Here is a 23,187-nt window from a genome sequence, read left to right as displayed (position 1 = left end):
CACTTTATTTATGAGTGTTTATTGCCAGAAATTGTGCCAAAATGACTTGGGCTGTAAAGAATTAATTATTATAGCCCGGGCCTTTTAATATAAGTGAGTGCAGTGGCAACGCAATTAAAGCGGATCACGGCACCATCAGGTGGAATAAATGCCAACAATATTGCAGGTGCATTCTGTTAGCTGCCAAATACATTCCTTTATTTACAGCATTAAGAATCAATAAAATTATAATGCCTTTCAAACGCATCTCAATTAATATGGGGTGCCAACCTCACGCACCTCTAAAGGAAACTATCAGCCGCTGGAGATCACTGCGAGGAGACATGAGTGCAGAAGTATGCAGAGTAAGACAGGAGGGGGAGAAAGACAAGGAGGAGGAGGAGAAGGACGAGGAGGAGGAGGAGAAGGAGGAGGAGGAGGAGGAGGAAGAAGAGGAGGAAGAGGAGGAGGAGGAGGAGGAAACTTTCCTCACCCTCACAGTATACAGAGTGGAGAGGCCACTGCTGATGAGGTTGGAGGTTTTGTACTAATGAGAGACAAATGAGGCACAAAGAGAACCTCCTGCAGGTCATAATACATAATGAGAAATGCGATTTTGACAACGACCATGTCAGCAAACACTCCAATCAAGGATAAATTAACTCTTCAGTCTGAAGTCTGGAGGGATAGAACCGCAGAAGCAAAGAAACCTGTTTTCACGTTTCACCATTTGTGACTTAAATCTTGCTGCTTGACAGCTGGGTGGACAAGTGAGGAAGAAGGATGATGGCCGGCCTCTATTCTGATGTTCAATCCCATTTCAGTGAGTACCCTAGACAAGCCACTCCTGGCTGTAATACATCACCTCCACAACAATGGCACGCCTCGGACATTAATTAACAATATTAATCTCCCGTGTCCTTTGAGCCGCACTGTGCACTGTGCACACTGCAGCAGCGGTGATGCAATCACAATCTATATAAACGGGTGCCTTTTATCCAGGCAATAACGGCACTAAACAAATATCAATACGCCTCTCAGATGGCCATTCAAACGTCCATTTTTATGGTGAAAGAGGAACTTAAGGTAGGGTTAATTGAAAGTCAAATTCAAATTAATTTCCCTTCGCCTAATTGCCTGAACCATTAGCTATTGAGAGCACAATATCTAGGGAGTGGGGGGGCGGAGAGCTTCTAGCTGCTGATTGGTCATTTATCACTTGTAAAGAATACACAGAAGACGAAGAAGAAGATGAGGAGGAGGAGGAGTTACGATTCACTGATAAGACCAGACCATTTCGGACCGAGCAACAGTGAAGAGACCTGGATGTTCCCGACTGTAAAACAGATCAAAATGCTATTACCACATGCTTTGAACGCTTATTTATGTCCTGTCTGTGTGGGCTCGCTGATTTAGTGCCAGCCAAATGCAATCACTACACAAACAAGAGGTAGGAATCATTGGCTAATGGAAGCCCTAATTGAGAGGCGACCGCTTGTCATGAGGCAATTCTTCTCCGGGTTTCGATGATAGCAACCCCCCCCTCTCCCTCTCCACCCTCCGCACCCACATGAGGGAGGCATCATGATAAACAATCGCTACCACATGCATTAAGGATGATTTAGAAACATTAGGCCCTAATAAATAGTGCCATCGGATGAAGGAGGAGACAGAAAAACAATGCCGTCAACAGATTATGCACAGGACTAATTGATGAAACTAAAGCTTCCATGAGTGCCAGGTTAAAAGTTCTTACCCCAAGAAACAAATGACGACAATTTCTCTAAACATTGTCAGTTTCTAGAGCAAACACCAAAACAACCTCTAAATTTATACATGCAGCGAGTGCAACCTTGACACGGCTAATGATTTTAAATGACGTATTGGCCATGAAATCCAGACAGTCTATGACTAAATCTCACAATTTTTCGGTATTCTTTCCCAACAGCTATAATATCTTTGGATAGTCTTCCTTGTTTCGGGGATTGTAAGGTTGTTAAAAAAGAAAATGGGAAAAACTAAACTAAATCATGTTTTGGAGGCTCACCTTTCCGAGGATCCTGCCCAGGAAGTAGTGATGCCTCGTAAAGGATTCTCCGATCAGCATCTCTGCCGCGGGGTTGGGGTACAGCAGGCTCTCGTTGGTCGTCTTGAAGAAGCCCTGGTTGGGATTGAAGCCCGACTTCAGGAGCTCGTTGAGGAACTCACGGAAGATGCCGCCGCCGTCAATGCCGGCCTCGTCCAGACCGTGAGCGTTGAGCAGATGGACTCGAATCCTTTTCTTCAGGTCGGGTTCTAACGACACAGAGCATGACGAGGGATTTATGAAGGTGTAAAAAAAAGAGAGACAAAATAAACATCATCCAATCGAGTTAATGGTCACAATGAAATGCAACTTTACGACTAAGACCTTTGGGATTTCCATTCTTTACTTCACATTCATTGTTCAACAATTTCCAGCAAGAGGATCAAGTCAAACAGTTGAGCCTTTCACTTCTAATAGTTGTTCGTTTACCTCCCCAGTCTGTCGTGTGGTTCTAATCCCATCCTTACATTTTACAGGCTTAGACACGACCTCAGGTTCATTTTACTTTTTAAAAATAAATCAAATCCACCTGAAATCTTAAAGCTACTCACTTAAATGTGTTTCTGACATTATTATATTTAGGAAAGAGTATATAGTTGTTACTAGAGCTTAACCTAAAGGTCATTTTTGTGTTTTGGATGCCGCATCTTGTGTAAATCCCTGTAAAATAAAACCTCAGGTTTAACCCTTTATTAAAAATTACATTGCATGTCAAAAATGCCATCCACAAGTTACAGCTGTCTAATTATTTAAATTAAATCTGGCCAATGAGACTTTTTCATTTTAAACTTTTGCTTTGGTGTTCTGTGAATACAGAGATTTGATCAAAAATGTAAAAAACAGAATTCCAATACGATATAAATCTAGTGAATCATTTTTTTGCAAAACAAACAATGAGCAAGAAAGCTCTTTCTTGACCTGCAGAATATTTAAATCAAATTCTATAAGGTCATCTTTCAGAATAATTAATGTACAGTGATAAATCAAGGCAGCTATAACTTATAGACACATAAATGATATAGATCATGTCTTCAGCCCAGGTCTCCTACTACTCTTTTTAATCAGATTGCCCCCACAGAAGTGCCCTTTCAAATTCAAACACAAAAGAGGTGACTTAAAATAATTGATTCTGCTTTTATGTGGTCCATTATAATAATCGGAATCACAATTATGCTTTACCGAAATTCAATACCGCACAAGGAGAGAGCTAACCTTCATCCTTAATGCTAACAGGAACCTTTAAGATTGTATAAAGCATAAGGTGCAGATCAGCGACAGAGTCAACATCTGCTGCTCCGTGCCTTCTCTCCTCTCGTACAGGTCATCTTGAAAATAAACGGAGGAAACACCAAAGCCACCGCGACACAATGTCAAGGGTGTTGGCCATGACGTGTGCATTATTCGTGGTGTCAAATACGTGAGGTGTTTTGACACAGCAACAAAAAAGCCACACGTCAAAAAGTATTGTAAATTGTGATGCAAGCCGTACCGTTTTCTGGAGAGAGTTTATCGTAGGCATCTTCATAGATGTAGTTGCGTCTGATGGTGACACTGATGCCGTCGGGGAATGGCCCGTCCCCCTGCACGTCCCGTTTGTCAGCATAGATTAACCTCTGGAAGATCTACAGGACAGATGTTAGCCCGGTGGCCGGGTCAATGACAAATCCCTTGAGTTGTAAAATTGTTGAATTCTCAGTATGGATTGTACTATATATCATTCATCCTTTGTCTTTGTTTAGAGCAAAACAGACAAAAATAAGGATAAGGTGAGAAAAGGGTATGAAAAGATTGGTGATGAAATAAACTTGAAACAAGCTAAGTCTTCCTAAAAGAACGTCACCACTAAGCAAGGACAAGTAAAATCAAAGCGGGTATGCGACACAATTCAGCAAGAAAAACAAAATCATAAGGACATTATCTGTACCACTATCCAACACACCTGACTAGGTGGAAGTTTGCTCAACATCATGTGGATATTCCTGGCAAAATGAACCATTGTTAGCTCAATAATACACAATATGATATTTAATGGCATCATCAAACTTCATTCAGTCATTATTTTATTTCAATCTTTTCTTTGCTATTAAATTGTAAAATTAGTGATGAGGACTAAAATGGGACAAAAATCTGATGTAAATGGCTGTAATATGTGCAATAATCACATGAAACTGATTACAGAAATAGCCAATCAAACTAATTTGTTCACGTGTTGGCCTGTAAACAAATTAATTAATAAATAGACTGTAGCCTCTGTCAACATATAAAATAAAAGACCAGTATTTCTGTAGAGCTCCTTCGCTATGTTTCAGTACCCGGGAGAGCGCCGCACCTGCACACACGGCCTCCCTACACACAACAAACAGCGCTAACCGTCTCAGAATAACTAATAATAATTCAATGCATTTGAAAAATGTGTATTTTTTTTATGAAAATTTTTCATTAGCACTGTTCCACTTCCAAAATATGATATTAGACGTACAATTGCATACATTTTTAAGCATGTAGATAATGTCGATAACTCGTTTCCCAATGCAGCAAACAAAACTTGTTGTTTCTGTGGTTGAGTGCGGGACAGCGGTGCATCACCTTAACTCGCTCCTCGAAGGGAACCACAAAAGGGAGCTCTGTGAGGATGGCCAGATGTCTCTCTTCAGACACAGACAGCTGTGGAGGCTCGAAACCAACTGCGGAAGAACAATTCAACACATCAGAGCGTCATTCTCGCCTACTTGTGTTTACTACCCAAGCGTGTGATAGAAAGTGACTTAACATTCAATTATTCAAATGAAAATCTCTGAGATTACAGAGTGCTGAAGTAATGAGTCCTAAAACCTCCTAAATTAGAAAAGTGGGTTTTTTTGCACACTGGTTTCTCCGTCTCAAAGTCAATGTTTTTTTGTTTGTTTTGGGGATTTTGTTCTATGATATAAAATACGCCATTAAGTACCCCTCACATGAATGTTGGTACGTGGTTGCTAAAAAGCGGCTAAATGTGACCATAGTGTATTTAATTTATAGCGTCAACGTTAGCTTTTTACTTCTGGCGATTGAACAAAATATAAATAATTTAGTTGGCCAAAAATGTGTCATTCCTGCAGCACTTACTTCAGTTTTAACAATTATCTGAGGATTTTTTTTTTATTGCGCTTAGTAAGAACTTCTTCCAAAAACAACATTTGGACATGATGGTTCCATCCTAGACACAAAATTGTATTTAATAGGAAAATAACGAGTTTCTATTGGATACTTGTCTTTCATCATAATTGAGTGACATTGACACAGATTCTTTGTCCTCCTCCTCCACAGGTTTCAAAGGTCAGGTTCAACTACAAGTGGACAGGAATAAACAGGTGGGTAACTTTATCTAGAGGATACTTCCCAAAATCAGGTGTGCGTGTAACACTCCTCTAACAGTATCATTACCCTCCTCACTGCTAAGCTCTGTAAGTAAGACCCAATCCACCGTTTACAGGCAAGACATTTCCTTCCTACACCCCGTTAATTAACCCAACAGTCAGCTGCCATCCACCTGCCGGACTGTATCCATTATGCTGATGTTTGTTTCTGTATTAAACTCTGAGTGTAGACAGTTTAGCCCCATAAAACTAAAATAGCCACAATAGCTAAACCGCTCTTCACCCTAGTCACTTTGCGTCCACTGCAGCTCAATTATTCTGCTCAATTAGTCAATCTGATCTGCATTTTCCCCATTAGGTTTCCATCTTTGAGGAGAAATATGGCCTCGCAGTGGTCAATACGTTGCTCATTCATCAGCCCCGGGCCTGTCCATTTAAGGAAATGAGAAAAGGCCAGACAAACACATGGACCAGATGTGGCTGAGTTCATCAGGTACTTTCACACTAATTGAATTTATCCCATACAGCCTCTGAGTGGGATTAGGCAGATCATACACACATTGTTATCAGGTTGTTTTCACACCATGCTCCACAGAAACCTGGGATGAAGCCCTGCCTGCGTCAGTGTATTTTCCTCTGAGTGCCTAATTGAAGCAATGAAGAGAAAATGTGGTAATCTATCTTTGTTGAAACAGGGAAGGCTAATTACTTTTCTGAGGTTTTTGTTTTTTTGCGATCCCTGTGAAATCTTTACATTGTCAGGGTTTTTTCAAGCGAAAAAAATACATTATCACTTATTAAGAGAGAATCGTTTTCTAGTCCTACGTTGAAGGACAGTTCAATTTGCACCCTAACAGCTTTATTCCTCCTAGTATGGATAGACAAGGGAGCCTAATAATAATACCAATGCACAACTCCATAGAATATGAAAAGCAAGCATGGAGAAGGTGACTTTGGACACCAATTAGGATGATTTCCTGGACTATACATCAGTCTGACACATGCATTACTGTATATTATTCTAAAAGTATTTTAATTCACTGGCAATGGAGTAGCTCTGTGCTCTACACCAGCATAGCATTTTGGTTAACACATTATTTTTCTTCACTTATTTAAATTGTATACTTTTATTCAATTGTATTGTTATTTTATATTACTATAATTTTATTGTATATTTTTATTTTGTGTATGCATTGGCGTCAAATATTTTTTTCCTTTTCTGTTGTTTTCACAGTGCACACTGTCTAGTTTAGGTTCGCAGTCATTTAGGAAGTACTTTATATTCCAATTACCTGTATAAAAAGTGCTATACATTGAAGTTTGATTGATTGAAAAGGCAAGAACAGTCTATTTTAAGATCATTTTCCTCTACTTGCTTTTAAAAAGACAGAACAAATGTCAACCGGTTTGCAAATGTTTTACATGAGATACTATGATATACTTTTGGCTTCAAATAGTAGTGGACACCTCAAAGACCCACATTTTCATAAATTATATAGGTTTTTTTTCAGGAATTACTTTTTAAGATCACAGATCAAAACAATTACAGGTTACTCTACCATCAAGCGTTGACTGAAGTGGCCCAATGCGACCCATCCGACGCGTTCTCCACACGTGTCTCGCAGAGGGGACGTACAACTGGGTGACCTGAAAAGAAAAGAAAATCATAAATTACATAAAATTCCTGTCCAGAGCTCTGAATATCCTCCAAAAGCCTTCGTTTCATGAACTTTTCTACTTGTCAGTTGTTGCTTCTGGACTTGGAAAATCAACAGAAAAGCCATAATTCTTTGTATATTTACTGACTTTAACCGCTGTGTTAAACTCATACCAAGAAGCTTTGTGAATGCAGCTCTAAATGATCTGGTTTTTAATTAATTCACCAATAAGGCTTGGATCTGACATAATAGCACATCAAACAATGAATGAATACAACATCTAAACAACTATGATGGCAGTCAGTTACCCTATCTGCGCGGATGTTGACCTCCCCAGAGAGCCAGTGACCTGATGGACAGAAGGGTCGCCTGATGTCGCGAGCTTTCACCATCTTCACCAAGTTAGTGATGACCTGCGTACAAGATAAAACACAGACAGCCACACATCACATTAACAGCTCGAACTCAAGCCATCATATCCACACACAATTCCCGTCATTGTAAGATGAATTGTACATTTTAAGTAAACTTTGCGGAGTAGAGAGCACAACAATGCTGCAGAGGATTCTCTGTGTTCAGGCTGTTCAACAGGACGAGGTTCCCTTCGCTTAGAGAAGGAAAAAAAAAGCAATTTGAGAAATCAGCCATTAGTGCGCCATTTATGGGGAGTATAAAAGAAAAAAACGACCTGTGCCGTCCCTCAATGTCCAGCCTTGTTAATTACTGGCGAGGTCTGCTGCTGACATCAGCCATCGGACAGAGAATGCAAAAGATCAGGCGGTATCGGTTCACGGCACTGCGAGTACCAGAGCACAGAGCCATTTTGGCTGCATGGTAAATAGAAAATGGACTAGCATTCATATAGCGGCTTTGTGGTCTTATGAGGTTTAGCGTCTTGTTCAAAGACACTACGCCATGCGAACAATGTGGAAACAAAGGATCGTTCTGTGAACCTTGTGGTTTCAGAACGACCACTCTCCCCATGAGCTACAGTCGCCCAAACTTAACTAATGCACATTTACGTACGCTCATACACCGTTGGCACAGCCATCGAGCAATTTGGAGTTCAGTATCTCGCCCAAGGATACGTCCACATGCAGACAACACTAACGTTGGTTAAAATTCTGTACTCTGAAGTAGTCAGTTTGCTTTTGTCTGGCCTTCTATTGACTTGCACGCGCTTTACAAATCTGTGATATAAATCGATGAAAATACAATCTCCAAAAATAGAGCATTATTTGGTAAACTGAAGAATGTGAATATCAACTTTTCTCAGGATGATTTTGATACAGTGGCACATTTACTAGGCGAACTTTACAGTTTGAGCCTCCTTGGACTGGATATAACGGTTGCTATGGTTGTTCGACGTCCGACATCCGCTAAATAACCTCATGCATGTCGTCACCTGAAGATTCGCTAAGGGAGATGTTATGTCTGCCATAACAGTTCCAGAGAGTCTATTTCCATACAATGCCCAGCATACATTCTTTCAATCGAAATGTGCTTTTCGAAAGCACGCTATTTTCATAGAGCGACAATGAATCACGGCCAATCACTGCAAGGTAGTGTCCGCAATAATGGCGAGTGCAAAATGCTGTAAAAGGCGCGTGGCGATGGGTTTGGAGCAGGCCTACCCCTTGACTCTGGGAATGAATAAGCATTCCTTAATTAGCCCATCGGGTTAAGTGCAAGCCTTAATGGGCCTTTCCCAAACTCCAGCGTGACATCGTTCTCCAAACATGGCCAAGAAGAAAGTTCCATTAGCAATATTAATACAAGCTTAGTTGATCATTTTCATTCAATTAACTTCTTTCAATTAAATAGATAGCTCGACAATGGAGGTGATAAAAGATGGGGAGGGACGGCTGATGACACGAACCAAACATTAGCGTGTTAGGGGTCAGCGGCGTTAAACAGACTGTAAATCCCACCGTTCAATTTGGAAAATGCATTTCCCCTGCTCCCCACTTCTTTAATGGGTCGTTTTAGCTGACAAAAGGCCTTTGAGCAGATTTTTTATGAAATTTTCTGACATGCTCTTCACGTATTTGCCACCTTTCACAGAATACCAGTGTTCACTTTTAAATCCTTCTGTCAAACACTAACAGCCAAGGAACTAAGTTCCTTAATTATCGTTTCCTTGATGGAGAACGGAGGGGAGGAAAGGGGTGAAATGAAAGGCAGGTGTGGAATGAGAGAAAGAGCCAAGGAGAATGAAGTTAATGCTGTTTTCTGCCTCATTACTTCTGGGTAAATAGCAAATGGATGACCTCCGTGGCAGCGCTCCATCTTGTCTTTGCCTGCTCATGCAAAATGCTTGATTTCCACTAACACAGGCAAGGCATTAGGTCACTATGACTCAAAGCACAGAGGGGCTACACAAGGATTATCCCTCATGTTAATGTGTCACATACTATGGTGTGTGTTTTTAGGCATCAACAGAATCAACCAAATCTTGGAATATCGTCCTGTTAATATGACACTAACAAGATGTAGTGGCTGGTAGCTTAGTTGGAAGTCTTGAGGTAGTCCTTTTACCACAAAGGTCAAATTGTTTTATATGTTTGTCATGTGTGACCGACTGTACGTGTGTCACAATCTGCCAACTGTTTTTTTTTTGTAAATGCTGCACCCATGTTTGGCACAGCATGAAAAAAAGCAAACTGTTCCCATGACTCAGGCGTCTGTGTGTTTGAATTGAAAAAGTGTGTGAGTATATATATACACACACACACACACACACACACACACTCACACACACACACACACACACACACACACACACACACACACACACACTCTAGATTACAAAGAAGATATATTTCTTTGCATAATTCCCAAAAAAAATGCCTGTTAATATCTCCTTTCATGTACATTTGGTCGATCTTGGCACACAACTAAGGCCTCATCAAGCTGCGACACACACACACACAAATTTAAATGTTTGCTATTACAAGTTCAATGTCTTTGGATCCATTATTTGCATTCAGAGTGGAAATAGACAACTAACTCTCAACTCACCCAAAAGCTTTCCGCCTCACTCAAACTTTGAAATGTAATTAACAGGGAGTTGAATCCCTCAGGGCAGCATGGGCCCCAAAGAAAACAAATTGTGTGCTATGCGTTATTACCAAACATCATTTGCTTAACAAATAGTTAAAAGACTAGATGCACATTCAGCTGGTACAAGTGGGCAGCTTTATACGTTACCTTGAAGAGCTGTACCCAGCGTTTCTGCTCGGCCTGGATCCGCTGCTGAACCGCAGTGTTTGTCTTGACGCCCACACTGCGGAAGGCAGCCATGTACTCCTCGCAGTGCTCCGTTTTGGTCTCGGGGTAGGCCAGCTTGATGATTCCCAGGCACGCGTCCCTCAGACAGCGAGACAGAGTCACCAGCTCTGTCAGCGTGAAGGGCATCATGGAGGACTGCGTCTGACCTGTTGAGAGGGAGAACGTCCTCGGTCTTTTACAGATATTGATTTTCACATTTACATGGCGGCAAGACAGCGTGTGACTGCTGAAAGCAACTAGCGATTAATATTTTTGCTAAAATCAACAAATGAGGGAAATGGGAGGGAAAAGACGAGTGGAGCTCCAGCGGCATGTGTCCCACATTCATAACGTGCAGCAATCCCCCAACAATGGATCAATTTGTCAAAACTGAGTAAAAAGCTGAAGAGTGCAATACGATATTAATAGCATAGAGTATTAATAGCAACAAACAACTATTAGCTATGAAAACATATAGTGGAGTAATGGCATACTGAGCTTCCTCTATGTGTTGTAATCGAGCCTCTCTGGCTGCGTGTGCGCACTGATGCATGCGAGTCTCTATTGTGCTCCACTGGCTAGCTAAAAGCCACTGTTCTGCACAGCACTTATGACAGTTATCATTGATAACGCGTGTCATGAAAGTTTACATTTTGTACTACCGTGTCATTTGCAAGTGCCTACATCATTTCAAGTGTTGATTGTAAAAAAAAAAAATAAAAAAAAAATGTTATTTCTGAATATCGTATTTAAAACATTTAAGAGGTTAAACAGATGACAAAGTTAACTAACCTTCCATTTCGTGACCGAAAAACTCGCTGTCGTGCACGGAGATGAGCGAGTGGCTGAAGAGGGAGCTGAAGAGATAGAAAAGGGGAATGATGCGGTTGGAGTCCTCAAACGACATGGGAGACCCTCGGGAGATCAGCTGGAGCAGCGGCACCATGGAGCTGATGGGGCAGGCAGAACGTATGAGTCATATGCTGTCACATAAAGATTCATTTGCCAATAATCTGCTTCCAATTAGCTTACCCAGTGATCATCTTTGTTGTCATGGAAGTGATCAGGTGCCAGAGATGCCTCAAGAAACGTGCATTGAAAGCTAAACTGTACAGAAGTCTGTAGAGAACAGGGAAGCAGAGACATACATTCAATGTAAACATGTTTTTTGATGAAGGATGCAGCGCTCATCAACAAGGCAACATGAGTAATAGAGCTATTTTTAAATCAGATGACACAATTAGTGTGAACAACAGTAAAATGCCTTCCCGTCAATCTGTCTGCTATGTTGAGATTGTTAAATTAGCCCTGTTAACCAAAGGGCCCGTAAGGTTAACCAACATTTCCCTCATAGAATGTTCTTCGTCCTTCTCTCCCGTTTTATACCTTGTAAGGGCCGAAAAGAGATTAAATGAGCCATTAAGCTTTATTTAGGCGAGGCACCTTCCATTAGTAAACTAGTTGCTGGCGAGGATACCCAGCTCGGGTCATAAACAGCCCTCTGGCTTCCTGCTGGAGCCCCATTTAACTTAATGGCAAAGGGAGCAAGACAATGGAGGATGGAGGAGGAGGGGAAGCCTGGCCCTCGCTGTGACCCCGCAGCGCCAGCATGCTTCCACACTCACAGTGAATTACATGATAACACTAAGGAGGGCCCACATACCTTGCTATAGTCGCTCTGCACTCAACGGGCTGTGGCACCAAGGTGTGAAGCTGCTCTTTGTTCAAGTGTGTGTGCGTGCGTGTGTGTGTGTGTACTCCTAAATTGCATGGCTCTTCACACAGAGGGTAAGTACAGGTGACAATAATGTGGTAAGTAAGCTAAAAGGCAAAATAAAGTGCCCCTGCATATAATGGGCCCTTGTTTAAGAGTGACAGTGCTGACACCTATAAGGACGCTTGCATTTAATAGGGCAGCATCATGTTTCCTCAGGAAAGGAGAGGAGTAAAGGTCAGTGAAGAAAAAAAAGAGCTAAGAGACTAGAAGAGAGAAGAAAGTAGAGTGAGAGCAAAAGGCAATCCTAAATTTGCTGATCGTTTTCATCTCAATGTCAATGCTCAAATCCCCATTCCACCATTCAATCTACCAAAACTCATTCAAAACTCCTGAAAATGGAAATGAGCATTAGTAGCCGAGTGTCAGACAACCCTCAATACGGCTTGAAAAATGGTTTGTGCCGAGCACACACCATCTGTCAGTACTACAAGGCTCGGGAGAGAAGCGAGGAGTAGTGCTGCGGGCTCATAACAAGTGATGCGGGTGTTTGATTGAAATGGGAAACAAAGCACTAAATGCCAGCTGACACGCTGATTTACAGCCTGAGAGAACCTAAACCCCCATTTCAATCATGGAATGAACCACTAATAAACAAAGTCAAGACATCAAAAGGGGTTGCCTGTGCATGTGTGTGTGTGCACGTGCATGTGTAAAGCAGCTTGATGAATCACATCCCGATCATTTCATTTTACAGTAATGAAAGAATCTCTATTCAGCAGAAAAAAATAGCAGCGCAGCTCGAGTCAGATCTGATGCCGTAAAGACTCAACAAGCGAGTTTCCACCTAAATACACATTTGTTTAGTAGACTTCTGTATTGAGATGATCAACAGCATTATCTCACGACAACACAAAAATCACAGCTACCATTCAAAAGTAAATGAAGGACCATAGCAGCTCATCTGCGCTCACTTCCATCAGAGCGAGCCCCGTTAGCAACAGAGTGCTACAGTGAGTCGAAACCAGACTATCAAAGGGAAACTACACCAAATATCCAACACTAAACAAAGTGAAGTTGCACTATGCTCACAAACCCGGCAAGTACAATTTGCAAACCAATCAAAAATCAATTTTGCTCGCGAATCATTGTACAGCTTTTTAAATTGTCCTCTAAAGAAAATTAACTTCATGAGACATTTTACATATTTATTAAAAAGGCAGTGTGCCGGGCTAGCTGGACGACCGGCCAGCTTCTCTTTTTTTTTTGCTGTAAGAGCAGTAAATCAAGGCAGGGATGCAATTTGCTCCCCTTAGCCTCTTGTAAAGCTATCCCGTCCACTCCCGCAGTGATTAATCTTTCTCAGTGAGCTAATTATTTTGTACAGATATCCAATAATGATGGAAGACGAAGGGCGGGATTTATGGTAAAAGCGAAGAGAAGGAGGAAGCCGTAAAAATAAATAAAATAAGGGGAATGGGGGGGGGGGGAATATACACTAAAATTGCTCTATATTCTCTTCAACTGTTTGTAAGGAATATTCCAAAATGACTAGTTAACCATTGGACTTGAGTGTTCAGTTCATTTTTTTATTACTGAGGAAGCACATATGTGCTCGTCTTTTTACGCATTGTTTTGTGTATGCTCGAGCTTCAAAAGAAGCAGGATGGAGTTGCAATCGTGTTATGAATGTCCATACCTCAACATCCCAACACCGCACATTTAAATCAACTAGCAGCAACTGGCTACACTAATAATTAACTAGAGCAGGTTTACCCTCCACGAAGCTCAGTCTAGATCACCTCCCATCAGTCAATGCATCAACCCACCCCCAACCCCACCCACACCCACACACACACACACACCACCTCTGACATCCTGGCTCTAATGTAATCAACCTGAGAAAGGGTAATTGCCCTCATCCAGAACTGACAGCTTTCCTGACATCCCGGCTTCCTTTGCCGGTTGTAAATGCCAGTGGGTGTGGACCACTGATAACTGCCTGCCTCACTTCACCGTTATTTATATTACTGCTTACAGCGCGGAAACACATAAAGACACAGTTTTCCTCTCAATCAGGTAGGTGTGCAAACAAGCTCTTTGAGCACAATGCTGATTTCCACGAGACGTGTAAAATGTTTGAATATTAAATAAAAATGGGAAAAAAGGGCCTCGCTTTTGTTTCCATGTTTGGATTCAGAAACACTGCGGGACACACTGTGGTTAAAGTTACAAAATGTAAAACACTAAATGTATTTTATTCAAATTAGGGAAGTATGCCTCCAGCCTCTGCTATTTTTGATGAATATACTAGATAATCTTGTCCTTGCCACGATAAAGTAACAATGGGTCTCTGTATTTGTACCTGACTTTTGGCACCATGAGGCGATGCTGAACCATGAGTGTGTGACAGATGGATGCCATCATGGTGAAAACCTCCTCGCTGGCCGAATCCCTCCACACCAGGTTCAACAGGGCGTTAGTCTGATGCTTCGTGTCCAGCTTGTGGACACACTCCTCTGTGATCAGCTGCACAGAGATTCTACTGTCATCCTGATGGAAAAGGAAACACATGTGGGTTGGAAGACTGGGAAAAACGGAAAATGATTTGCCACAGAGTAAAGATATTTGCCATTTTTATCCATTCATTTATTTTGGGTCATCTTTTAACAAAAGATTTAACAATAAATTAAAATTGTCCACCCAAAGAATATCTTTACACATACAGACTATTGTACTGTGCTTTAATTGTAATTACCTAAACACTTACTTCTTGTACTCAAACATATAAAAATGGGACAACTTTCATATCCATATAAAACAGCTGTAAATTAAAAGGGGAGCGCTACATTTGAAACACAAATAAGGAGAAAAAAAAACTAAAAGGAGAGCATCATTGGGAAACGGAATTAGCTTATCTTCATAATCGCTGGAAAATGAAATATGATTAATCATTTTGATTATGTGCCCAGTTCATCAACAACACTAATATGGCTTCTAATATTTGAACTCCAGGACCATGTTGTGTGTACATATATGTCTGTGTGTACAGTATACAACGTACCTGCTTGGGTGCTGGATGGATGCCGGCGTCATCGTCGTCCTCTGAGTCGCTGGTAACTTCCGGCCTGCTGCTGCTCTCTGACACGGGCAGCAGCGGCAGTAGCGTCTGCAGAGCCCGGAGGTAAAGCAGGAGACCCTCCTCTGATAGAGAGCCTGCCAACACACACATCATTTTTTCCTATCTTCATTCAAGATTCAAGATATTTTTATTGTCATATACACAGATAACAAAGTTACTTCGTACAACGAAAAGCTTATTTTGCTCGGTCCTCCTTCCACACAGAATGAATTACAATAAACTTAAGGTAAAAATTCGAATTAGGAATAAACATAGCTATAAATGTTATAGTATAATAAAACAAACAAAATAAGGCACACAAATATGACAGTATTGCACAGTTTCACTGAGTGTAAAAAGTGGTATGATTGTGACATGAAGTCACAGCAGCAGCCACCTCTATCAATCAGAGCTTCTACTTCACATGAGCCATATATATATATTTATATACATATGTATTGGCCTTCACACATAAACTGTATTACCCACCTAAACAGTTCTCCCCTGCAGAGAGGACAAAGTAAAACAGCCACGGCGCCTGAATCTGTGCTGCTGAGGAGGAGCCGATGGTGACCTGGAGGGAGCTCAGGAAGGCCTCAAATGGGAACGAGAGACGGACGTCCGACAGCGCCGGGATAAAGAAGTGAAAGATCTGCTCGGTGAACGGTGGAGAGATGAACTCCTTAGTAAAGGCTGCAAATACAAACTGCCTGCGGGACGACAAACGGACACGAGATAAGTAAATCAATTACATGAATCATAATACTGAATGGTCACACATAAATTAGCTAAGACGAGAGAGTGGTGTAACGTCACCCTGCTCTTTCTGCTGTGTGAGTGCTCCAATATTGTGTCTCCAAACAGAGCTGCTTTGTGTGGCCCAGTCACACACATCTGGTGGGCCAAGTCAGATAATTAGCTGTGAGAGTCAGTGTGTACACAAGTTTCTCTCACTCCCGCCTTGCTTTTCTTCAAAGAAGAAAAGAAGTCGCCTGTCGTTTGTTATTAAGAATGTCTGAAACTGAGAGCAAACAGTTTGATATTCTGCACTCTGGCGAGCGAGCGAGTCTGGGGGTCTTTTATGGCTTGTTGTAAATTGGTCTCTGCAGCAATTACTGCTGAAACCACTGACTAGAGGGGACAAAAACTGCTGCTTGTCTGAACAGTTTAATGGATGATTATTAAAGAACTTACAAGAGACAAAGACTTGCCTTTCTTGCCATGACGCCATTGTGTTTTCTCTGAGCTCAAAAGGAAATTATTTGGGACAAAAGTCATATTTATGTTCATCATTAAATTATTACCATACTACTATGCAATACTCTATTAAATGTTAAAGGCATAAAATTGCTTTTTTGCCTCCTCCAGAGGAAGGTCACACAACAAGGTCAGCAGTGCGGCACTGTACAAGTAACTAACCAAAAGGTCATTGCTAATAGACACTTGAGTAGAAGGTTATCCATCAGTCTTTGTTGCTAGTTATGTTAATGTTTCATTTGATTATTGTCGCATTTTTCTGGAGCAACTTCTCTTTGTGATTTTGAGTATGGCACTGTGACGCTTCCCAGCAGCAGCCTCTGGAGTTACCTCTTAATAAGCAATAACTAAGTAGCAGTAAAATTGATTTTTGGTGAAGAACTTTGTACAGGTGACCCATAATTATTTGTATTGTTTTATAAAAGAAAAACTTGTGATGTAAGTTTTGGTATTGAATTTTGCAAAACGCTCCTGCCACCATCCGTGTTCACACCCTGATCTGACAGTTACTGCAGTCTGGTGCTGTACCTTGCGCCTGTTGTGCAGGAGGAGTAGGTAAAGTGCAGAGGTTTGAGGATGTGCTCCAACAGTGTGCTTGCCATAGGGATAGAAGGAGCGTCACTGTACTCCAGACTGGAAGGGAGCCTGTGATTCACAAGAATATACAGCGACCTGTAGTATCCTGAAGAGAAAGCACAGATTGAGACAAAATTTCACAAAGGATGTCCAGACACAAGCTCACTTTTAAAACCTGCTTATGACATAATTACAGACTTTACATGAACATACATCTGATTACAGTTGACATAGCGCCCGAAAATTAAACAAGATGTTTCATGTTGTCGAGTATGAATCATTTCAAAACAGTACTGTTGAAATGAGTCATTGACCTGTGCACAGCACTGTATAAACTCGAGTGCCAGCAAGAGCAGGAACTGCCCGTGTGCAGATAAAAGTAGTTAAACACACTTCAGACCAAGTGATATTTACACACATTCCTCATCTCTACAACCCTCAATGTTTGACAATCAGGCCATGAACAGTTTATTTGTATCTGTGCTACACAGGCTGGAATAAGGTCATTGTTTGCAATATTGCATTTGTTTTAATCCTCCACAAAACTGACACAACAATCAGTTATGCATTTCCTCAATCAAAGCCACAACAAAATGTCAATGCTGATTATATTTCACATACCTGTTTGTACCATATAGTGCAAAATCTGCTCGAGTAATGACGCTACATAGTTAGCCTCTGGAATAACGGGAAAATAGGTTTTCTCTGAAGAAAATATTTCTAGCATCCGCATGGGAACCGTCACATTTAAACTGTCATCCCTGCAGTTCTGTAGGAGTCTGGGGAGAAAAAAAGAGGGACAGGTGAGATAGTGACAACTGCAGCTTTAGTGTGACGTGTTTATGCATCCAGCAGCTAAAAATAGGAATCCATTCTTGTCATCTTTGGGTACTGTACCTGCAGCAGAATCCTAAGATCCTCTTGATCTGAAACATACATGTCTGTCTTTGTGGGCCGACCAACAGTTTCACAAACTGAGTGTTGTGTTTCACCAGGTTCTGGCACAACCATATCTTTATGAAGACACAAACAGACAGTATTTGTAAGATGTACATTCAACCTCTCTGACTATAATGCAATCTGTGAAATAATAAATATACTTTTAAAAAAAAGGAGATATATTTAATCCTCACCAATCTATGTGCATCCACACTTTGTCTATAGAAAAATATGAGTTGTCTAGATAAGAGGCAAAGACCAGGACCGTCCAAGACACGTGGAGCCCCCCCTCCCTGCGTCTGGCCGGCGCACTCGTCAAATCTGGCCCTCTGGATGGCATACTGGAAGAAAAAGTTAAAAGGTCACATACTGCAAATGCTTTGTTCACACAGACTTGTTTGAATAATATCACACATATAACACACTTGCCTGGTTGGGATAATCAGCCAGAGTTCATATTTTCAATGGCTCAAAAGGTCAGAAAATAGTACCATGTCTTAAAAGATATCACAAACCAAAATGTTTTTACAATAAGCAGAAAAAAATGAGTGTCTCTTTTGGACTGTGATTATGAAACATGTCAAAAGTCCGGCTCCCATGTTTATCTATTAAGCTAAGACAGCAATCGGTCTTGGTTTGAGCATTGAATTTATGTTTATGGTAACTATCGGAGTTCCGATAAACTAATTAAATACTTAACTTTGGGTAATATGACCATGAATAAGCAAGAACTGAGGAAAAACAAATTATTTTTTTTTTAAAAGTAAGACAACCTCTTCTTTTCTTTTTGCCACTGACTGCAAATGACTAGTTGCACACACATTTGGCAAAACCTTACTGTTGATGGACAATACAAAAAAAAGAGAATCAACCACATGGCAAAGTAATGGTTTATCATCAGACTTCCTGATTTGATGTTTGGGCAAGCTGCGCCAGGTTGACAGATGTGCATTAAAACGAAAGATAGAAGAAAGATAGACTGACCCACTGACCCAACCACAGGCTCCAAAGCATCTTCAAGATCATGAGACAGGCAGCGCACCTTTCACAAGCCACCTGCATTTTAAGGGTTTCATGTGCGAGAGCTGACACAAACACTGTGCGTTTCAATACCCATTCTACCAAACTATTTAGTGTGCTTGAAAAAGATTTAGTATGTCCAAAAATGTCAAATGCAAAAAAAGCAGGTTGTCCTTCTGCATCTGGTCACAATTTACAGTTTGTAAGCCAGCATGCTTTTCTGACTATTTTGACACACAAACATCTTCACAGCACATATACAGTATGTGCAGGGAGATCAAAGTGCAAGGTGCACTGTTACGACAAAGTAGTATGGCCCAATTGACCGCATACTGCATCCAACAGCACGCACTTTGAAGGGGCAGCTGCAGTATGTACTAAAAGTAGACAAATAAAGATTGCAATTTGGAAAGCAGGGACATGTCATTGGAATCCAGTAAGGACATGTTAAGTAAAATTAGGCTCACAATACTTAATGTTTAACAGCCAAACCCCTTATGTTAGTTACTTACACTAACCAGTACCTACATCATTTGTTGTACCGGTTCTAAATTCCTTGTTCCTTCATTTTCTCTGATGATACGGATACAATTTCTGATTCCCAAACTGAATATTTGATTCTTGCAGTAATAAAATAAACCTCATAAAAGAGGTATGTCTCGTGCTTGCAGACTTACCTGTCGTTTCAAGTCTTGGTAGCCACGTATGTAGGACTGAATGATAATGGAATTCTTCAGTCGTTTTCTTTCATCCTAAGTAATAAAAGTACAAACCTTAGAATGCACAATCTTTGACCATGAAACCAAAATAGACTAAGACCAGACAATTTTGAAACCTAACTAAATATTACTATTTTAAATTGATATTGCAAAATGGTAGCAAAACTGATTTGTTATTGTGCACACAGCATTAAGGCATCTTTCAAAAGAACAGCTTGTTAGTCACCTCTCTTTTTCGTCTTTCTTCTTGAGTGCGGTGCAGCAGAGAAGCTTTCTCCTCCTGAAAAACAAGACAAGAAAACCTTAAAACACTATAAAACAATAGCATGCGCTATGAGTGTCACTTAAGCACAGGTCTGTGAGAGAACAGCACGTGTCTTGACACTTTTGTCCCCGATTCATTTCACTCCAGTTTACCTTTTTACTTGCTCCTCCAAGTGACACCTTGGGTCTTGTCTTGAAATCTCCCTCAAAGCTAAACATTGTTAGATTTTTCCCATTGACTGATTCAGAGGTTTCCACGAATTGCTGAAAGAGAAAATGAAATGGCAGTGATTATATAACGTTGATGCTTGAGGGCAACGCAAACACTGAAATTAAATGACACAAAAATGAACCGACGACTCGTGATCTGGCTCCAATTTTAATAGCAATTAAATTGGGCTAACGCTAATCGATTCTTCCACCATGAGAGCAAAGTGCCCTGCGTTTGCTGTTTGTAAATTATATGACAAATAAAAAACAGTCGTGAACGAGAAAACATGGGCCACGTTAAAACCACAAGACGGGAGGTTAACTTCAGCTCGTTATCCGGCTGACAGCTTCAGTTTGGTTGCAACAATAGTTAGCTAACCGGTTCACTTAGCTAGCTAGCTAATGACTCAGCAGCTGTCAGGAGCTAAACGCAGCCGTTTATGTGATCTGACACCAAGCAGCTACGGGGACAGCACGTAACAAACCATTTATTGATGATGTGTCGTAGTGCCGATTCATATATTTGTGAAAAACTTGATTTAGTTGCCGTTACGGCTAGCTACCAGAGGAGCTAAGCACTGAGGAGAGGCTAACTTTACGGGGGTGTATTCCTCTCCCTTTTCTTTCTGACATCGGGTCATATTACAGGTGACTCATCTGAGAATTAGAAGCGTTTACCTTTGACTTTTGATTTATGGAGTGAGACGGGGACAGTAACACTGAAAAGGCAGTTTAGGTTAATCCAAACGTCAAGTCTTCTTTTCCTGCTCTCTCTCTAGAAATCAACACAACACAGGGAACAGATAACTTAACTGTTTCCGGTTCCGGCCATTCCGAGGACTTGATTGGACGAAACTCATGCCAATATACCACATAAACCCGCCTCTCACCGAGATGCATGGAGAATGTTCTGTAAGTGGTAACGTCGGCCTCATTTTTAAGATTAAAGAGATACACCACGTTAAAATACTTACACTGGTTTCATAATTACAATTTTATTATATTTTTCCATTGTATACATAAGCATATAGATGCTTGTTGGTGTAATATTTTATAGAGCATGAGTGGACGGATGCTTACTAGTGAACCTGGACATTTCTATTCTGGGGTCAAATCCGGTATATTTGACGAAAGGTAGGTAATTACTTCTTTACACAGAAGTAATTGTGACACCATCATCGTTTAACGACACAATCCATTGTTTCATAGGACCATTGTTACACAGCTGGAAAAAAAAAACATAATTAAATACAAAAATAAAAAGAAGTGAACAAAATAATCTTACCAGGGCTAGAGGGGGTTTGCTTGGTTGTCATAGAATTGAATGTTCACATTCCCACTTCTTTGAGAACTTCAAGGACTTCTCCATGTTGACTTACTAACATTTCATTTTTAAATGTCTTATTAAACTATAGCCAATGTGGACAAAAACTACTTATTAGTGCTCATAAAAAATATCAATGTTCCATTCCTTGATTTGGTCACTGATGTGTTGATTTACCTTTTGAAATGTGATAACTAAACCAGTCAAATCAAACCCAAACATCAGTGGCCATGCCAGCAAAAACAACTAAGAAAAATCTAATAAAGGTGATCTTACGTAAACAATGGTTTACAGGGTTTAACTGAATTTATTTATTTATTTATTTTTTACTGTTTGCTGACCTTATTCACATATGGTTTATATGAGTTTTAGCATTTTTTTCAATGTACTGGACTTGTTGTTTTATTTAACTAATAAAATTCCTCATGTGGATGTGTTCATCAACATGTGGTATACCACAAGGGTCAGCCCTTGAACCAATACAGTCTACGAGAGGGAAGACATCTCCTGCCAACGCACACTGATCACAGTTACATTTAGTTATATTTAGAATATTTAAACTGATACGGACAATATAATTCTACCGCAAGGACCCCTTGTTTTACATTTCTTAGTTATATGTTCATCTTGATTATGTTATTTTTATAAACCTTTGACCTCTTAAGAGTCTGCACACAGCTGGAGGTCTTGGAAGGATCCTGCAGAGTCAGTATCATTATTATAAGGCCTTTTTTGTAATGTTATGTTTTGTGCATATGACAATTAACATTATAACGTTGTAATCTGTGATGGTAATCTATGCTTTTTATGATTTTTTTGGGAGACTCTGTCACATATCAACATAATATATTACACAGGAAGATGATAAAAGGTATACATGATGATTTTTATTAACGGTAGTAGAAGATCTATTTCTGATATCATGCATAAGTCAGTCTTCAAAACAGAGACAATGTTTTTTAAATTGTGTATCATATATATATAAATATACACATATGTTTACACATAATAAAATTGAATCTAATACAATTGCACAACAAGCAAGCTTAAAACTTGATGCATATGAAATGGGCTAATATTTAAAAACAAAATTCTTCCAAACAGGACATTCCAACACCAACATGGATCAATAACTTTCTACCAAGTCAAAGAAATGTAAAAACTTAAATATGCCCTTGAAGTTTAACAAATGCTTAACAGTGTTACTTTACCATGTTGCAGCATTAGCGTCTGCAGAATCAAAAATAAGTGCAATAATGCCTGCCTTCATGTTGAGATTTTTGATAAGTAAGCTGCAGACGGATCAACGATTCTTAATTATTTTTGGGATATAATGGACAAGTCAACCACAAGCTTCTACATCTCAAAGAAAATTGCAATATAACAAGATTAATGTGTTTCAATACATTACATTTTTTTTATATTTACTCTATATTATGTGCTTTAAAATAGGTTTGATAATGGTGCACATTGTGTAGACATATATAAGTATTTATGGGATACAAATAGTATTATCATTATTAGTAGTGCAAGTATTTATAGTTGTAAAATTGCAGTCTTTAATCTTTTTGTCAACCAACTGATGCTTTATATCATCGGGCTTTTTATTGGCTAAACGAATACAGGTTTTAAAGGAATGAGCACGAGAAACAGGCAAATTATCTCATCAATAGGATCTGATTGGGACAAGGCCC

General features: G+C 40.2%; 1 protein-coding gene across 4 annotated transcripts in view; it reads right to left on the bottom strand.

Annotated features, from left to right (window-relative positions):
* ube3c (ubiquitin protein ligase E3C) overlaps positions 1-21,644 on the bottom strand; it is a 29,275-nt gene extending 7,631 nt beyond the window's left edge. The window contains exons 1-20 of one of the 4 annotated variants that reach the window (XM_068582198.1): positions 21,455-21,644; positions 20,848-21,079; positions 20,113-20,223; positions 19,922-19,975; positions 19,654-19,728; positions 18,151-18,297; positions 17,915-18,030; positions 17,639-17,796; positions 16,970-17,123; positions 15,674-15,894; positions 15,128-15,279; positions 14,429-14,616; positions 11,382-11,468; positions 11,142-11,299; positions 10,290-10,516; positions 7,388-7,492; positions 6,981-7,068; positions 4,652-4,749; positions 3,555-3,687; positions 2,027-2,274 (exon numbers count right to left, since the gene is read on the bottom strand). In XM_068582198.1, coding sequence (XP_068438299.1) covers positions 2,027-2,274; positions 3,555-3,687; positions 4,652-4,749; positions 6,981-7,068; positions 7,388-7,492; positions 10,290-10,516; positions 11,142-11,299; positions 11,382-11,468; positions 14,429-14,616; positions 15,128-15,279; positions 15,674-15,894; positions 16,970-17,123; positions 17,639-17,796; positions 17,915-18,030; positions 18,151-18,297; positions 19,654-19,728; positions 19,922-19,975; positions 20,113-20,178 — 2,475 coding nt within the window. In that variant the 5' untranslated portion in view covers positions 20,179-20,223; positions 20,848-21,079; positions 21,455-21,644. Of the gene's footprint in view, positions 1-2,026; positions 2,275-3,554; positions 3,688-4,651; positions 4,750-6,980; positions 7,069-7,387; positions 7,493-10,289; positions 10,517-11,141; positions 11,300-11,381; positions 11,469-14,428; positions 14,617-15,127; positions 15,280-15,673; positions 15,895-16,969; positions 17,124-17,638; positions 17,797-17,914; positions 18,031-18,150; positions 18,298-19,653; positions 19,729-19,921; positions 19,976-20,112; positions 20,224-20,847; positions 21,080-21,454 lie in introns of those variants that run through there. The other 3 variants (XM_068582199.1, XM_068582200.1, XM_068582201.1) reach the window with 3 other exon arrangements.
* Between the last annotated feature and the right edge of the window lie 1,543 nt (positions 21,645-23,187).

Source organism: Clinocottus analis, unplaced genomic scaffold (assembly GCF_023055335.1).
Source record: "Clinocottus analis isolate CAN_PGR_092001 unplaced genomic scaffold, fCliAna1.0.p SCAF_18, whole genome shotgun sequence".
NCBI classification, from domain to species: domain Eukaryota; kingdom Metazoa; phylum Chordata; class Actinopteri; order Perciformes; family Cottidae; genus Clinocottus; species Clinocottus analis.
The sequence above is the reverse complement of the archived record's forward strand: the minus strand, read 5'-3'. Positions and strand labels throughout refer to the sequence as shown.